We start from the raw sequence: 17009 nt of genomic DNA, 5'->3' as shown, positions 1-17009 counted from the left end.
TGGCAACCATGGCTCTAGGTCATAATTAACAGACCTCCTGATTTGAGCTACCCCCAGTCCCTGTCCTACACAAACAGAAGAATACAGAGGAGACACAGGCAGCTTTACCTTGAAACCAACTGAACAAGGCCTGGCGCCTTGGTTGTGGCCCTAATCACTTCTAAGAACAGGGCAAGAACTAGGTCTTCTATACGTGGCAACCATGAGCAGTCTAAAGCAATTTAAGGCCTGATCTAAAACAGTTAATTTGCAGAATAATGGATAGAATAAGAATAGGGTAATAAATGAATCTTTAACAGATTGTTTCGGCCCCTTCCTAATCAAAACAGGTCGCAAGGAGTACAAAAGATACAGTCTTTTCATCAAGAGCCGTCCATATCAAAATGCTTGAAGACTTATCTACCAACGAGTTCATCAATGCTTTGAGGTGTTTCATCAGCATCAGAGGATCTGTTTGCCAGCTATACTGCGTCCAAGACTCAAACTTTGTGTAAGCCAGAAATGAGTTCAAGGCAGCTCTCAAGCAATCTGACATCAAATCCCTTTAAGTATTTGTAGCTGAGAACCAGTGTGAATTCTTCTTCAATGCCCCTTCTGCGAGCCATGCCAGCGGCGTGTGGGAGCGTCAAATACGCACCATTCTTAACATTCTGAATGAAACACTGGCCCAGTGCCCTAAACGGCTTGTTGATGGGTCCCTTCGTACTTAATTTTACGAAGCTATGGCTATTGTTAATAGCAGACCATTGACAGTGGATCGAATCAGTGACCCTAATGCGCTATAACCCTTGACACCAAACCATTTTATCTTGATGAAAAGCAAGGTAGCTCTCCCACCTCCTGGAAGGTTTGTAAGGGAAGATATGTATGCCACGAAAAGATGGCCAGTACCTCGTTGAACAGTTCTGGAGTCACTGGAAAAGGGAATATCACCTAAATATCACAACTAGGCGGAAATGGCACAAACCTAGGCACAACCTCAAAGTGAATGACATAGTCCTACTCAAGGACGACATTGTTCTTAGAAATCAGTGGCAGCTAGGACAAGTAGTTGAGGTGTCAAAGTGAAATTATGGTTTAGTGTGTCGTGTAAAGGTGCCATTGGCAGACCGTAAACTTGTAAAATATCAAAGAAACCACTCAAAACCTTCCAAAAATCAAGCATCCTATACAAAAGCTTGTAGTGCTGTTGGAGAATGATTAATTTACCTTACTTTATCCAACCAAAATGTTGGATTAAAAGTCTATGCTCTAGTGGTCATGAAAGTTAAGGGATCATGCAAGATTTATTTCATTGTACTCATTAATCATAACATGATTGGTGGGAGTGTAAATGTCCACATAAATTGGCATAGTCTAACCTTAGCTTTAAAGTAAATAATACTTAGACAGACACACACACACACAATTTACTGAAGATTTTGGATAGGTATAGTAATTGCCAAAAATTCATTGACTACTATCAAGTCATGCTGTGAGATCATGAGGTCAACAGGTTCCAAGAGTTCAAGAGTTTAATTAGTTCAGCTCACGTTTTCTAGAAACTTGCATCTTTCACGCCTTTACCAACTGAACCACACATTTTCTTGTCGACGTTGGCTATAAAGATTTTCACTAAATTCATCATGCACTTTTTACCTTTGCAGTCTTGGTATGTGGAGTGAGGTGTGTTTTGTTTGTACAGAATGTCGTTCAGAGTATGTACAGTGAGGAGAACAAGTATTTGATACACTGCCGATTTTGCAGGTTTTCCCACTTACAAAGCATGTAGAAGTCTGTAATTTTTAATAACAAAAATCCAGAAAGTCACATTGTATGATTTTTAAGTAATTAATTAGCATTTTATTGCATGACATAAGTATTTGATACATTAGAAAAGCAGAACTTAATATTTGGTACAGAAACCTTTGTTTGCAATTATAGAGATCATATGGTCCACTCCTCCATACAGACCTTCTCCAGATCCTTCAGGTTTCAGGGCTGTCGCTGGGCAATACGGACTTTCAGCTCCCTCCAAAGATTTTCTATTGAGTTCAGGTCTGGAGACTGGCTAGGCCACTCCAGGACCTTGAGATGCTTCTTACGGAGCCACTCCTTAGTTGCCCTGGCTGTGTGTTTTGGGTCGTTTTCATGCTGGAAGACCCAGCCACGACCCATCTTCAATGCTCTTACTGAGGGAAGGAGGTTGTTGGCCAAGATCTCACAATACATGGCCCCATCCATCCTCCCATTTGCAGAAAAGCATCCCCAAAGAATGATGTTTCCACCTCCATGCTTCACGGTTGTGATGGTGTTCTTGGGGTTGTACTCATCCTTCTTCTTCCTCCAAACACGGCGAGTGGAGTTTAGACCAAAAAGTTATATATTTTTTCTTATCAGACCACATGACCATCTCCCATTCCTCCTCTGGATCATCCAGATGGTCATTGGCAAACTTCAGACGGGCATGGACATGTGCTGGCATGACCAGGGGGACCTTGCGTGCGCTGCAGGATTTTAATCCATGACGGCGTAGTGTGTTACTAATGGTTTTCTTTGAGACTGTGGTCCCAGCTCTCTTCAGGTCATTGACCAGGTCCTGCCATGTAGTTCTGGGCTGATCCCTCACCTTCCTCATGATCACTGATGCCCCACAAGGTGAGATCTTGCATGGAGATGCAGACCGAGGGAGATTGACGTCAACTTCTTCCATTTTCTAATAATTGCGCCAACAGTTATTGCCTTCTCACCAAGCTGCTTGCCTGTTGTCCTGTAGCCCATCCCAGCCTTGGGACATCCCTGATCTCCTTAAACAGCTCTCTGGTCATGGCCATTGTGGAGAGGTTGGAGTCTGTTTGATTGAGTGTGTGGACAGGTGTCTTTTATACAGGTAATGAGTTCAAACAGGTGCTGTTAATACAGGTAATGAGTGGAGAACAGGAGGGCTTCTTAAAGAAAAACTAACAGGTCTGTGAGAGCCGGAATTCTTACTGGTTGGTAGGTGATCAAATACTTATGTCATGCAATAATACTCTAATAATTATAAAAAAAATCATACAATGTTATTTTTTATATTTTCTTTTAGATTCCATCTCTCACAGTTGAAGTGTACCAAAGATAAAAATTACAGACCTCTACATGGTTTGTAGGTGGGAAAACCTGCAAAATCGGTAGTGTATTAAATACTTGTTCTCCCCACTGTATATAAGATGTAGCCAACTTCGTTCTGTATATGCCAAGCTAATATGCTATGTGGGAATGTGATGCGTGTCTTTGTAAATGACTGAATACATTTGTTTCGTTTGATGTAACGCTTTGTAACAAAGTTTTCACAGTGTCACAAGGTGCAACAGAAACAGAAATAAACCTTTAGCACCCGGCTAGACTCTTCTGTGATATTTTGAAGTACCAAGGGCTGCTACATTCAGTAATCCACCGGTGGTACATCATGGCACAGAAAAGCCACCTTTTCTAATTCTGCCATCTTAGCAATGGTTTTCTTATTGCCACTTGACCTGTCAAACCTGCAGCTCATAGTCTTCTCTTCAGAGTTGAAACCGAAACCTGCATAATTCAACCAGTGTTAAGCTGTGCTTGAAGCTGTTGTCCTGTGAGACGGCTATCGCGCAAGCTGTTGACTCTCAAAGTCATCGGATTCTGTTTTGGCTTTGGGTGTGCTAGACCTCTTTCTGTCAATCTTTCCTCCCGTTTTCAAGTGCCTTTTGGTGGTGTAAGAAACTGAACTCACTGACACGTTGCCTGTCTTTGCAGTTTCTCTAAATAAAAGACAATCTACAGCCAATCAATGTTTTTTATTTTACCTGTCAGTTTACCGCTTACCTTTGTACCATTTCTGGATTTGAACTGCTTACATTTCAATAAAAACAGGAAAAATTTGGGGTGTTCTAAAACTTTTGACTGGTAATATAGCAAGGTCAAAAATTGACCGGTATATCAAGAGCTTTGCCTTCTGGCTCTGCTCTCTTTTCTTCACAACGGAGCGAATGCAATACCGCCCCCGCTGCTCAGATTCTCCAGCCAATCTCCCGCTCCATTATCTCCTCACTCACGAACAAGAGCCAGAGATTGCAATTTTTAAATTGCAATTGGTGTCTGTGTATAAATAGTCAATGACTTTGTTAGCTCTCACATGGATGCACTGAGCAGGCTAGATACTGAGCCATGGGGAGCAGAAAGAACAGTCAAAAGACCTGCGTAACAAGGTAATGGAACTTTATAACAATGGAAAAGGATACCAAAAGATATCCAAAGCCTTGCAAATGCCAGTCAATACTGTTCAATTACTTATTGAGAAGTGGAAAATTGAGGGATCTCATGATACCAAGCCAGGTAGACGAAGAAAGATTTCAGCCAATTCTGCAAGAATTAAGATACCAAGAAAACCCCACAGGTAACCTTGGGAGAAACCTTGACACGCCTCACAGCCTCTGGCACACTGTAATTTGGAGTGACGAGACCAAGATAGATCTTTATGGCCACAACCATAAGCGTTATGTTTGTAGAGGGGTCAACAAGGCCTATAGTGAACAGAATACCATCCCCACTGTGAAGCATGGTGGTGGCTCAATTATGTTTTGAGGGTGTGTGAGCTCTAAAGGCACGGGGAATTTTGTGAAAATTTATGGGAAGATGAATGCAGCATGTTATCAGAAAATACTGGCAGACAATTTGCATTCTTATCCACAAAAGCTGCGCATGGGACGCTCTTGGACTTTCCAAAACAACAATGACCCTAAGCACAAGGCCAAGTTGACCCTCCAGTGGTTACAGCAGAAAAAGGTGAAGGTTCTGCAGTTTCCATCACAGTCTCCTGACCTTAATATCATGAAACCACACTGGGGAGATCTCAAACATGTGGTTCATGCAAGACGACCAAAGACTTTGCATGACCTAGAGGCATTTTGCCAAGACAAATGGGCAGCTATACCACCTGCAAGAATCTGGGGCCTCACAGACAAGTATTACAATTCTTTCTTTGTTGCCATGTTTTGTTTTATGATTGTGCCATTCTGTTATAACCTACAGTTGAATGTGAATCCCATATGAAATATAAGACATGTTTTGCCTGTTTTTACATACACTGAACAAAATTCTAAACACTTTTGTTTTCGCCCCTATTTATCATGAGCTTAACTAAACGATCTAAGACTTTCTCTATGTCCACAAATGGCCTATTTCTCTCAAATATTGTTCACAAATCTGTCTAAATCTGTGTTAGTGAGCACTTCTCCTTTGCCGAGATAATCCATCCACCTCACAGGTGTGGCATATCAAGATGCTGATTAGACAGCATGATTATTGCACAGGTGTGCCTTAAAAGACCACTCTAAAATGTGCAGTTTCACTGTATTGGTGGGGGGGGGGTCTGGGGGGGGTCTGAAAACCAGTCAGTATCTAACCAATCACCACTTGCCTCACTCAGTGCAACACATCTCCTTTGCATACAGATGATCAGGTTGTTGATTGTGGCCTGTGGAATGTTTGTCCACTCCTGTATTGGTGACTGAATAAAATTCTCTTATAGTATTTTAAACTTTGATTGGACTTAAGAGTTGAAAGATGTGACCAATTTCATACACAAAGGTCATAGTAGTAACACTTAGTTTAGATTATATGACGTTGTACATCAGGGAAATGTACCAATTGATACATTTATAATGCAATAATATAGAAATGTAGAGTGTTCAACAGTTTTAATAAAATAAAAACCACTGGAAAGTAATGGATGCAAGAAGACAGAACTATTTAATTCTCACTCCTTAATTACCAATGAAATGCTTTCATATTTCACTGCAATGAACAAAAAACATACTGTTTCATCAGTAATGTAGGTTTATTTTCTCTAACATTTCATCCAATTGTAAAAAACACAGTGAGAGTAGAGACTTGATGTAATTAATAAACATAGCAGTAATTAATAAACAGAGCAGAGAGCAACATTGCAAGATGACATCTTCAGGACAAGTAAGGACCCAACAGAAATATAGAGGAATCCATATCTTCATACTATCAAACCAGGATACTTAGTGGCCTGTAGTTTGTAATGACAAAAATGCTTCCTTTGTTATGTTCCTTTCTTATGGTTGGCCCTTAAAATTTAAGCAGGAACTTATTCAATCCCCATAACTTGTTGTGAGGCAGAGTTGCCATGGTGTAATGACTTGTAGTCATGCTATGGGCTAGTCTTTGTTGCATACCCTTATGGCATACTTAAATGTGTCTCTTTTACCTTCCAATATGTAGATGACCTGAGTAATTTTGCAGTTAATGAAATTATTGACTTGAGATTCAATGGTGCTTCTCCAAAACCTCCGCTCTCCAACATCTCTGCTGCATCCTGTCAATTCATTTTAGTTTCAGTTTCAAGTTTATTTATCAAATGTACCAAATAACACAGCATCATCCTGCACAATGAAATTCTTGTGACAAGGCACCTGACATCTATATAGTAAGAATTAAGAAAAATCTATAAAGCAAAATATATAGCGAAAATATTAAGCGTTAATTTACACAACACTGTAAAACTAGCAGCAATTTCAAAGGAGTACTATAAACTAGCAGCAAATGGGTAGTAGTATTAAATGTTATAGATATGGCAAGTATGGCAATAATATACATAACAAAAAAACTAGCAGGTTGAGTAGGACTGTGAAAATGCACAATATTGTGTGAAGGGGTATGAATGACTATAATGTGCTTATGAATGGCACATGAGGGAATATTCTAGTGTACATTGAAAGAACCTGAAAAGACATCAGAGCATCTGTATTGTTCATCTGTGAACAGTATGATCATGAATCAGTGTTGTTGGTTGAGGAGCCTTTATGGCCTGAGGGAAAAAAACTGTTTGTGTGTCTGGAGGTGCGTGCCGCAATGCTCCAGTAGCATCTACCAGACGGCAGCAGTGTGAACAGACCAAAGCCTGGGTTGGCCCTTAAACCTGCTTATTTCAGAAGAAGTATCTTTCATTGACAAGAAGTGATTCTCCAACTCTGAAGATTTTACTCTCTAGTTTTCTGACTGTAAATTCTGCAGACTCTTTGGAATTGCCCATGAGAAATGTACTCTTTCAGCCTTTTATGATGGAAACTGTTTATTCCCATCTGTAGGTTTCCTAAAGCTGTTTGCAATAACAACCGGTTTAGTAGATATGTTACCACCAGCTGGGCATGCGACCCCTTGTGGTCCATCTTTTCTTCCTGACCGTGTGAGGTTTGTGTGTGACCAGCTCAGGGAATTATACTCTGCAGGCCGTTGAAGTACTTTCGCCCCGCACTGTATCCATACCCAAGATATACCAGACAGAGTTGTTCGCAAAACTTAATGGCGTTACGGTGGCTGGTCTCCCATGCTTGCAACTTCGTACAGGCTACTACTGACATTACTATTTGTCTTTCCCAGGATGCTGTCTCAGCTATCGACAGAGCATGGCGTTGACAGTTGTTCAGCAACTTTGCTTTAGGTTGTCTTTAGGTTGTTTAGGTTGTTGCATCTCCTTCAACGTAACAGATGGGTTTTGTTGGACAGCCTATATCCCCCACCTCATCCTTCAGTGATGGGTTGGGTGATCTCCACGCTCAACTGCAGGAGCAAGAAGCGAGGGAGAGAGTGTAACATGCATGCCTGTCTATTACCCATTCTGCTCCTTTGGTTTCTGGTCAACAACTGGGGAGACCTACACTTGGAAGTTCTGACGAGCTCGGTCTCCGTTAACACTCAGAGGGATTATAGTGCCTGCATATTGGAACGACTGGCTGATAGTATTGGAGTTCCGCCAGCCGTTGACAGTGCACTGGGCTCTGAGTGTTTGCATCTGTTCAGATGGGAATTTGAATTTTGTGATTCCTTTTCTTAATTTCCTTCTGGGACTGTGTGCTTTGTGACTACCTTTAATCTCCTCGACAGGATGGCTTCTCTGGTGGCCGTTTTCCCTCTCTGGCTGTGATGTATACGGCCAGTCTGGCGCTAGTTGTGGGCCAAACTCTTGAACCGGTCATGGCACATTCATTGTGTGCTCAGGCGGTGTCCCCGTTGCTCTTCATGGAACTGACCAAATGGAGGGATCTCCAGTTACTTTTATAGGGGCTCCTTTGGGCTGGGCGTTGCATCTCTAACTTTCAATCACAGACGGCTCTCATATGGAGTACGGGGCTCCGTGCAACAGTGGCTCAGTCAGGGGGGATGTTGTTGGTGATTTAGAATGCGTACCAAAACAACTACCCAGAGCTCTTGGCAATTTTTGTAGCACTTAAATGGTTCCAATGCTCCCTGTTGGGCCAGCATATTCTGGTCAGACAAGGTGGGACAAGCTACCTCTCTCTGACAGCTTGTGGTTTTAAAGCAATTGTCACCTCTTGTCACTACGTGTGGTTTATCTCCCCAGGTTTCCTAACCTTTTGGATTGATTGTATTCAGCATCCATGGCACCGTTAGATGTGTGGGTCTGGGCCATGTGTGGGATTCCCTCTCAGGCCACGGCCTGCCTTTGACCATGGCTCTGGTGTCAGTAGAGCTTCCGATCCCTGGCCAGTGGTCATTTCCATGATCTCCAGGCCTAGGAGTGAGACGCACGTCTCCCCTATTATGGCGCATTTGGAAGAAAAGAAAATCAGGCTATAAGGGGACTGTCATTGAAAATAAATGCCAACACATTTTCTGAAAAGGAACCATTCTTGTCAGCTTCTGTGAGGATCCCTTTCAATTAAAAAAATATGTTGGTCTTCTGTAGGTTCGAAGGAAAGTGGTAAAATTCAAGGTTTATTGCTGGAAAGTTCTGTCATGTTTGTCCTTAACCCACACTATACTAGCACCACATCAAATCATACAATTTTGGAGGACTCTCCGTGACCCTTTTTTTAAAAAGGTTATGTAATTTTTGGTTTGTCACTTTTACCCAAAGGAACGTGGCTTCTTGGCACGTCTTTAGTGTGGCATTCTGCACACTGGAACAAGATGTGAACTTGGGCTATAATTTGTTTTGAGGGGCCAGAAACAGACTGGCTTAATTATGTATTTAGCGAAGACCTAGAATTATTTCACATGCTCAACAGATATGAACTTGCTTCTTTTATTTTATAATGTTTAGTCCAATGATTCTAATGCGGCCCATTCATTTATCTTGATTTGTTTGTTAGCTTAGATGGAGAGTAACGTTCTCTGACTATTATCATAAAACACAAGGTCATCATGCAGGAAGAAATTAATTAGTTGTTTTTAACAAAGTCTAATTGAGGAAGTAGTGTGTGTGACCATTTACTACAGATATGACATCATATAACTTTTTACTGTTGTAACTGTTGGTAAGAGATTTACAATAGCAATAAGTAATCTGTTGTGGTTTGTGATTTATTGGCCTTATACGGGAATGAGTCAAGGTTCTCATGGTATGTCACCGTAAATGTATATTTGGAATTTTTAATTGGTGTGGTAAAAGTCTTCAAACAAAATTAGTGTTCAAGAAAAATTGGAATATACAGTCAAATATGCTGGGTTACGCATAACGATTTTGGTGTTTTATAAAGAGTTTAGTAAAATCAGTGCATGTGAATGTAGCACTAAAATGATTGGAGATAAAATAATAATAAAGGAACTTCAGAAAAGGGTTTGTCTAATCTGTAGGGTAAGCAAACAGGTAGATTATCACCATAAGGAAATCTAAACAAAATGTCTCAAAGATTTATACTCCTCAATGTTGTATGTTTTGTAGAGGTTCAGTCACATAAAAATTATTCAAAATCTGTACATTTCAAAATGACTAGGAGTCATGACAATATTAGGTTTGCTGGAGACCGCCCTCGTGTGGTCACAAGAACAACATTCAGCATGCACAGTGCAATAATCAAATTCAAGTAGTAACATATCCATTATAAAAAAAACAAAGAACTAGTTTGTCAGTCCTCAAGGAAAACATATTTCTATTAAGTATCTGGCTGGGCATATTTTATCCTTATTCATGTCAGATAAAGGGTTAGAAACACAAACCAAGTATTCGAGCACATGTTGAAGTGAACATCTTTGGTGAACTTTTTCCAGTATCCACAGGTCTGTCAGTCTCTGGACAACTGCTCTTAGACTCTTTGCAGCTCAGCATTACAGCATACTATCTTCATCTTCATCTGTCCCAACAGGGAATTCAAAACACAATATCATAGAAAATAAGAATTAATAGAACAAGTGCCCCGATTTAAATAATTTCTAGGGTAATTTGTGAACCGGAGCCATTATAGGTATATTAATAGAGTGACTGTACGGAAAGTGAGACACATGTCCCGATTATTACTTTATCGTAGAGAGGTCTTCTGTTGTAAGACATTAACAAATGTGTCAGATAGAATTAGGAATCACATCTCCTGTATTCACATAATGTCTATGTCCAAGAGGCATGTTTGTTCTACAATGGGTATTTATATCTGTACATTCTAGAATGAGTCCCTTTGCAGTCATCCCACCCTCCCTTACCTAACTAGAAAACATTGGCTTATGAGATGTTTCGCTCTGGATCCAACCCTCTTTTAACTGCCTGAGCCACTTTTTAATCAAAAATATTCTCCTGGACAAAATGTTAGGATTTCCCTTCCTAATTATGAAACCAAACATTTTCTTTGGTGGAATGAACACACCCCATTTAGCATAATGTGTCTGCCAGTTAACTGACCAGGGTTAGCAGTTCCAATCTCAAACTATTCATTCTTATTTTAATTTCTGTTATTTCAATAACTTTAGTATGGAAAGTAAATACCCCAACAAATGGGATATGAAGACCACTCATGGTTTGTAGTCCTTAAAGTGTGGTCCTCTGAGGCTACAGTCTATATGCACCACATGGGGGCTTTGTGTGTATGTTTTGTGCGGATACAGCCCACGAGTGTCTCACATCTCTGGATTATTACTTGGTGGTGGTTCCATTGACTGCAGATCTCCCATTCCCCTGTTTTCACCTTAAGACAATGCTTTTTTTTTATTAAAAGAGCAGCAAAACATTTTTAAAAAGTGAGCAGAATAGTGCAATCACTAATTGCCGTCTTTTACCTGTCCTGTGGTCTGTAAGACGGCTTGGTGTGATGGGCGTTGGGTGTTGGCTGAGTGCTGACCTCTGGCCCAGTCTTACTGAGTCTTTGCCTGAGGAGTCGTAGCTCTTCAATCAAGGGGTGCTGGCTGGGTTCCAAATGAAAAGCGGATGGGTCAGGGGTGGACGAGGCACTGGGGTCTTCAAGTGAAGGGCAGAAGCCGGGGATGGAGGTGGGTGGAACACCAAGCAGATACCCGATCACACTCACAATGGCATGGATAATCTCTGGACTGCTGGGGCCGGATCTGGGGTGGAGCGACTGGTGAGGGAACTGCTGTGGGACAGAGGGGAGTCTGATGTGCTGACTGTATGTCCTCTCTCCTGGTACTTTAGCTACAGAGAACGGGGAAATGTACAAGTAGCTATTCAAAATGAACACAGAGTAATAAATGGCATATGCATTTCCTCACCCATGCCAACCACATCACACACAGATTTAGAAAATGTCTGATTGCTATTACACGATCAACAAACATCTATACTGAATCCATATTAACTTACATTTAGTGTGGGCCGTGGGTAAGCGGGTGCCGTTGGTGTTTTTGGAGCGTGAATCTGAGCCATTTCTGGCCGGTGGCGGATACTGGCACGGTGAGGGTACATTTGGACAACTCTTGTGAGTGGTGGTTTTTTTTTGAGAAAGTGGTGTTTGGACTTTCATTTTTAAGTCATCTTGTCTTTTAGAAGTTTTTTCCTTCCCAGATCTTGTCAAGCCTTCTTTAGGATTTCTCTCCCATGTTGGCTGTGGAACTGGGCCCCATGCTTGGTAACGCTGTCGAGGTGAGGCGGGGGACCGCTCCCTCTGCCATCTCTCCCTCTCTCTGTCCTCTCTTTCCCAACGTGCTCTGGCAGAATATGAGGCATTACTCTGAGAACTCCTGGTCCTCGATGGACAGCCATGTGAGGTTTTTAAACCCCTAGAGATGGGGGTACTTCCCTGAAAAGGAGTACCTATATAGCCTGGGGAAATCTCGAATGGTTTGCTCTTGGGGGGGTAACTCTTTGGCCTGGGTGTATCCTGTTGCTGGAAAGCTTGTCTCATTTTCAACTCTGAACTCCTGCCCAGAACTGAGGTTGATGCTGGAGGCTTCTCTTCTGGGTTATTGTTGGAGGTGGGCCGGATAGAAGGGCTCTGATTCTGAATGGGAATTTGGATCTTGGGATCCTGGAAAGTTCTGAATAGACCTCTACTCTGAGGCTTCCAGAGACAGGAAGTCTTGGGAGAGGAGGTTTTATGAGACGTGGTCTTATTAGAGGAGTTCATGGGATAGGAAGTATTGGGAGAGGAGGTTTTAGAAGAGATGGTCTTTGGAGAGGAAGTCTTGAGGGAACAGGTCTTGGGAGAGGGGGTCTTAAACTGCCCCTGTATGTCATTCAGAGCTATATTGGATTTTCTGGGAGGTTTAGCCACCACTGGCCTCTGCTCTAAAAGGCTTTTAAATGCCTGCTTAAAGTCTCTAAAGCCAGGGAAGGGAGGTCTCTCATTCCTTCCTCTATCTTCCTTTGGCTTTTGCAGAGAAGCTGTGTTTGCAGAATCTTTCCCTTTAAGAAGAGGGTCAGAGGAAGGTGAAGTCTTGTTGGATGGCCGGTTCCCTCCAGCACTCTGGGATTCTATATTCTTTGTGGGTATAACATGTTGTGACTCTGCAATTCCAGCTGTACTGACAACAATCTGAGGTGTTGGTAGTTCCATAAAATTACACTGTGTTTTGTCTGTCTGCTTCTCAGATGACAAAAGTGTTAATTTAAGTGATTCACTGGTTTTAGGAATTTTCTTAGAACTTTTTGTATCTTGAGGGGAGTTGGGTTTTTGATGTGCTGTGGTTGCCTGAGGAGACTTAGGGCTTTTATGTGGACTTCTCTTTCTGGTTTCTGGTACATGACAAGGGTTGGAAAAGATGGGGGTGAGTGTTAGCTTCCTTCCTGGAATGAGGATCCCATGGTCTGCCTCAAGCGCAGAAGCACCAGCTGAGGTTTCCATTGGTTTCCGCAGTGGTCGGTCAGCATGTGGACTATTTTCCTTTTTCAAAATGGGACTGGTGTCTGACGGTGCAAAAGTCTTAGCTCTGATAGGAGAACCTTTCCCACCCATTTCGTTTGGTCTTGAAGTCTTCATTTCATTGCTCCTACTCATCTCAGAATCCTCTGTCTTCACTGTGTCCACATTAATATTGAAAATACCTAGAGGGGGATTGGTTTCTTTAGCTGCTGTCGGACATCTCTCCAGCCCACAACATGTAGTCCTATTTCCTGAGATGTTGCTCCTGTCCCTGCAAAGGATCGCATGTTGTGGGGTGCATGGGGCACTGGAGTAGAATGACTTGGTGCGTACTGGGGATGTCAGATCACTTTGTAACGGTGTGCCAGGGGCACTGGAGGTGAAGGAGTGAGGGTACAGTGGGGTGCTAGGGCAACTGGAAGGCGTACTGAGTGATAAGGAATGGGAAAGCAGTAGGGTATTGCAAGGTGTCATTGAAAGAGGAGAAGAGTCAGGGGGAGTGCTGGTAGCAGCAGGGGGGAAGAAGGCGGAACTGAGCACGATGATGGAATCAGATGCGGGGGAGTCCGAGGAGCTGCTGTCTAGCTCTCTCCGCCATGACCGCCGGTCCCATCTCCTCACCCGGCTGGGAGGGAGGTCCCTTTTCCCCAACAGCAGGCTCCTTTTCCTCTTCCCCCCCTGTTTACAGATGGTCGACCCCTCCCCAGCACCCTGAAGGGCGGAGTGTCTCGCCTGGACACCAGAGGGGTCTGCTGACAAATGAAAGGGCAGGAAACAGGTCATTATTATTAGTAGAGCAAGATTGGGAAAACAAGGCAATCACAGATAAGAGCGGATTGACTACCCATTGACCTTTAAACGAAGGACTGAATGATTGAACTCTGTGGAAAAAGAAGTCTACCTTTTTCAGCAGTAGGCCTATCTGATGTCCCCTAAGGAAAGAAACAGACAGAGAAAGGTCCAGTATTATGGCCAATATATTAATTGGTTCCAATGGTTACAGGCCTGCACTTAAAAGTTAAATAGTGTGCAGTGATATTTACCTCGTCACAAAGCTGCTGAAGCATTTTATTGTGACGTTCGATCTTCTTCTCACTTCGCACGGCCTGGTACCATTTTAAGCTGTTCTGGTAGCGGCGGGTGAGGTAGGCTGGGGTGGGGCATCGGAACAGAGGCTCAGAAGGAGACTCAAAGTCTGTGTCATCATCGGAGCTGGAGGTAAGCAACAGCAGATCTCTGACAGAGCGGGACAGGAAGCCCCTATCTCCTCCCCCTCCACTATTCTCACCTCCAACAGCCTCCCCCGTAGTAAGGGAGCTGTGTGAGCAGATAGCATCCAGATGTCTCTGGTCTGCAGACTGGGGCTGCTTGCGTGATGGTGGTCTGCGCGTTAGTGGTCTAACCAACTGACCTCCAGAGGTGGGTGTCTGTTGTGTGAACTGCTCTAAATCTGGCCATGCTGGAATAAGATGTAGGGTGGCCTCAGGATTTTTGAACTTCACCCTTTTATTAGTCAGGTTTGGAGATGAGTTGGGGATGAGTGGTTGAATTGGATGAGATCTACAGTGGCGCCTACCAATAGGGAGGGCTGTTGTGTATTTGAGCAAAGGCTTGTCATAAGGCTCTCCTTTCCAGGTATTTTGCACCGGCATACATATCTTGGTCTTGGCTGAGAGAGTGGGTTGAGAAAGGGGGTTCTTACTACTGAGGCTGTGGGGTGGGGGTGCAGTGGTCTGAGGGAGGTCCATAAACGAACCATCTCCTACGTGACTTGGGGGTGGGGATGCTGGATAAAAAAGGTTGGATGTCAATAAGAGAACTACAGTGAACTCCATCGTGTTTGTCAATGTTTCTTTCAGGGGGGGGGCTCTGTATTCCAGCACTTTGGATTAGAAATAATTTAATGACTGCAGTTGGACTGAGTGCAGACTGTAAACTGTAACTTATCTTTATCAAATGAACCATACAGACATTTGTACATCAAATCGCTCATTTCAGGCAATTAAAAACATTTCAACAATTGACTTTACAGCTGTGAGCTGTCAAAATCGAGTCTTGATTCTAGTCATTTTGAGTCTGTTGCTGGTGTTTGACAACATAAAGGCCAAAGAATTGTCAATGCAAGTTAAGCTGGCTGATAAATCAGAATATATCGAACACTGACATGTTTGCTGCAACTATTTGGTATATTAAGAAGAAAATAAGCACTGGTGAGCTAAACGGGATGTCCTAAAAGTTCTGGAAAATGGTTGCGAGAAGATGTGAAAAGGATTAAAATGTAACAGTCATTGCAAGACGAAATTGTGGACAACAAAGTAACTCGAGTACCACTGCATCTGTGAAATACGGTTGGGGTGTCAGGTTTGGGCATGTATAGCTGCTACTAGAAATGTCTTGTCCTCACTGATTATGTAACTGCTGACAGCAGCAGCAAGCTCAATTGTAAAGTTTACTGAGACATCTTGTCTGCTCAGATGCAACAAAATGCCTCTGAAGTTATTGGACAGCGCTTCATGGTGCAGCAGTACAGTGACCACAAACCCACTGCGTACCAAGGAGTTTTTAAGGGCTAAAATGGGGAAAGTCAATCACCACAACTGAATCCAATTAGGTATATGGTACAGACCTGGCAGAGCATCACAAGGGCAGATACCCAAAATCTGTTGATGCAAACTTCAGTCAATCATTGAACACAAAGAAAGACTAGCTAGTTAGCTACCTAAATTACTTTATTGTAAATAATAAACAGTCCAAATTGATTTGGTACACCAAAATAAGGTACGTACTATATACAAAATGTGCAGTAGTGTTTGGATGATAAGGATGAAAAAATTATTTCAAACCTGACAGTCTGCACTCTTTAACCCGCTGAAATTAATTCAAATCGAAAGTGCTGGAATAAATATACTTGTCACATCACCGAACAAATCTGGATTTCATTGACTGTAGATGTAAAACTATACATATTTTATGTTGTCTCAAAAACATGACTTGCATTGTTTCGGTACATATTTGAAATCCTCACCAACCTCGACATTGAACCAGCCCTGACATTGAACATGCGCTAACATCGTCTCTGTCATCAACCTGGGACCTAGGAAAAAGCAGTGGTTTTCTTAAACTTTTTTTAGCAGTTTTCCTTGCTACAGTATTCATGTTTATCGCGTTACTAAACGTAATTCCTGCTTGCTGGGATTTTAGTTAGCGCAGAGTTTTGATACGTTAGCTATAAATTAGCTCAACTAGTGCACACAACTGCTGTGAATTAGCTAACTAACCCTGCTTCAAGACAGTCTAGGACGGTCGTCAGCGATGACTTGTTGCTGGGAAAATACCCTCTAAACCAATATGTCTGTGCAAACGTACCTATTTTTCTCCTGTCGATAATGTCTTGGTTTCATCTTGTTTTAACAAACTAATGTGAAATTAATTAGAAAAATATGTGACATCATCAACGGTACATTTCTTCAAAAAATGCAAAATATGCTCGAGCTGCTTTTTTTTCATATTACTCGGCGCAATATTCATACTGTAATCTTTGCGATCACCTTCTGCACAAGCTTTGAAAGACGACGGCCAAATGGACATTTCCGTGGAGGGCGTCGATGATAAATTCCCTATCATACTTATTGTCTTTATGCTAAACAAAAAGAGACGAGAACACCAAACAATATAAATATTCAACGTTGAGAAATTATGAATTTTATTTGCTAACATTTTTTATTTAACATCGCGAAGCAAGAACAAACACGGCAGTGCATAAAGCAATCAAGTCAGCTTCTGAAATGACAGTAATAGTTATTATATTATAATATTCATGTATCTATTGCCTTTTTGGTTACAAGATAAACGTTCACGACGGTTAATAAATAACATGAATATTACAATGAATATTACAATATAAATGCCTTCATTTAGAATATTAACAATCTTTTATTACAC

The 17009-nt window shown here is 42.1% G+C and overlaps 1 protein-coding gene across 5 annotated transcripts; it reads right to left on the bottom strand.

The window, feature by feature from the left end:
• Positions 1-5841: 5841 nt before the first annotated feature.
• On the bottom strand, positions 5842-16671 carry LOC105025183 (proteoglycan 4). Of its 5 annotated transcripts, none has more exons than XR_002197858.2 (7): positions 16097-16225; positions 14111-14853; positions 13969-13999; positions 11570-13819; positions 11029-11401; positions 9982-10115; positions 5842-8578 (listed from the first exon to the last, which is right to left on the bottom strand). XR_002197858.2 is itself a non-coding variant. In XM_020053732.2 (7 exons), the coding sequence occupies exons 1-7, from the start codon at positions 16466-16468 to the stop codon at positions 10112-10114; spliced, it is 3501 nt and encodes a 1166-aa protein (XP_019909291.1). In that variant the 5' UTR covers positions 16469-16671; the 3' UTR covers positions 5842-10111. The 5 variants fall into 5 exon arrangements, 4 of the variants coding, with proteins under 4 accessions (XP_019909291.1, XP_019909289.1, XP_019909290.1 ...); XM_020053732.2 differs by adding an exon at positions 16434-16671 and having other exon boundaries at positions 5842-10115; positions 16097-16161; XM_020053730.2 differs by having other exon boundaries at positions 5842-10115.
• Positions 16672-17009: the final 338 nt, after the last annotated feature.

Source organism: Esox lucius, chromosome 14 (assembly GCF_011004845.1).
Source record: "Esox lucius isolate fEsoLuc1 chromosome 14, fEsoLuc1.pri, whole genome shotgun sequence".
Classification (NCBI taxonomy): Eukaryota; Metazoa; Chordata; class Actinopteri; order Esociformes; family Esocidae; genus Esox; species Esox lucius.
The sequence above is the reverse complement of the archived record's forward strand: the minus strand, read 5'-3'. Positions and strand labels throughout refer to the sequence as shown.

Coding starts and splice junctions, on each gene's coding strand:
- LOC105025183 (XM_020053730.2), bottom strand. CDS start 16,223: ATGAATACTGTAGCAAGGAAAACTGCTAAAAAAAGTTTAAGAAAACCA. Junction 13,820..13,968: donor TAGGCCTACTGCTGAAAAAG/GTAGACTTCTTT, acceptor TTCATTTGTCAG/CAGACCCCTCTGGTGTCCAG. Junction 11,402..11,569: donor ACCCACGGCCCACACTAAAT/GTAAGTTAATAT, acceptor CGTTCTCTGTAG/CTAAAGTACCAGGAGAGAGG.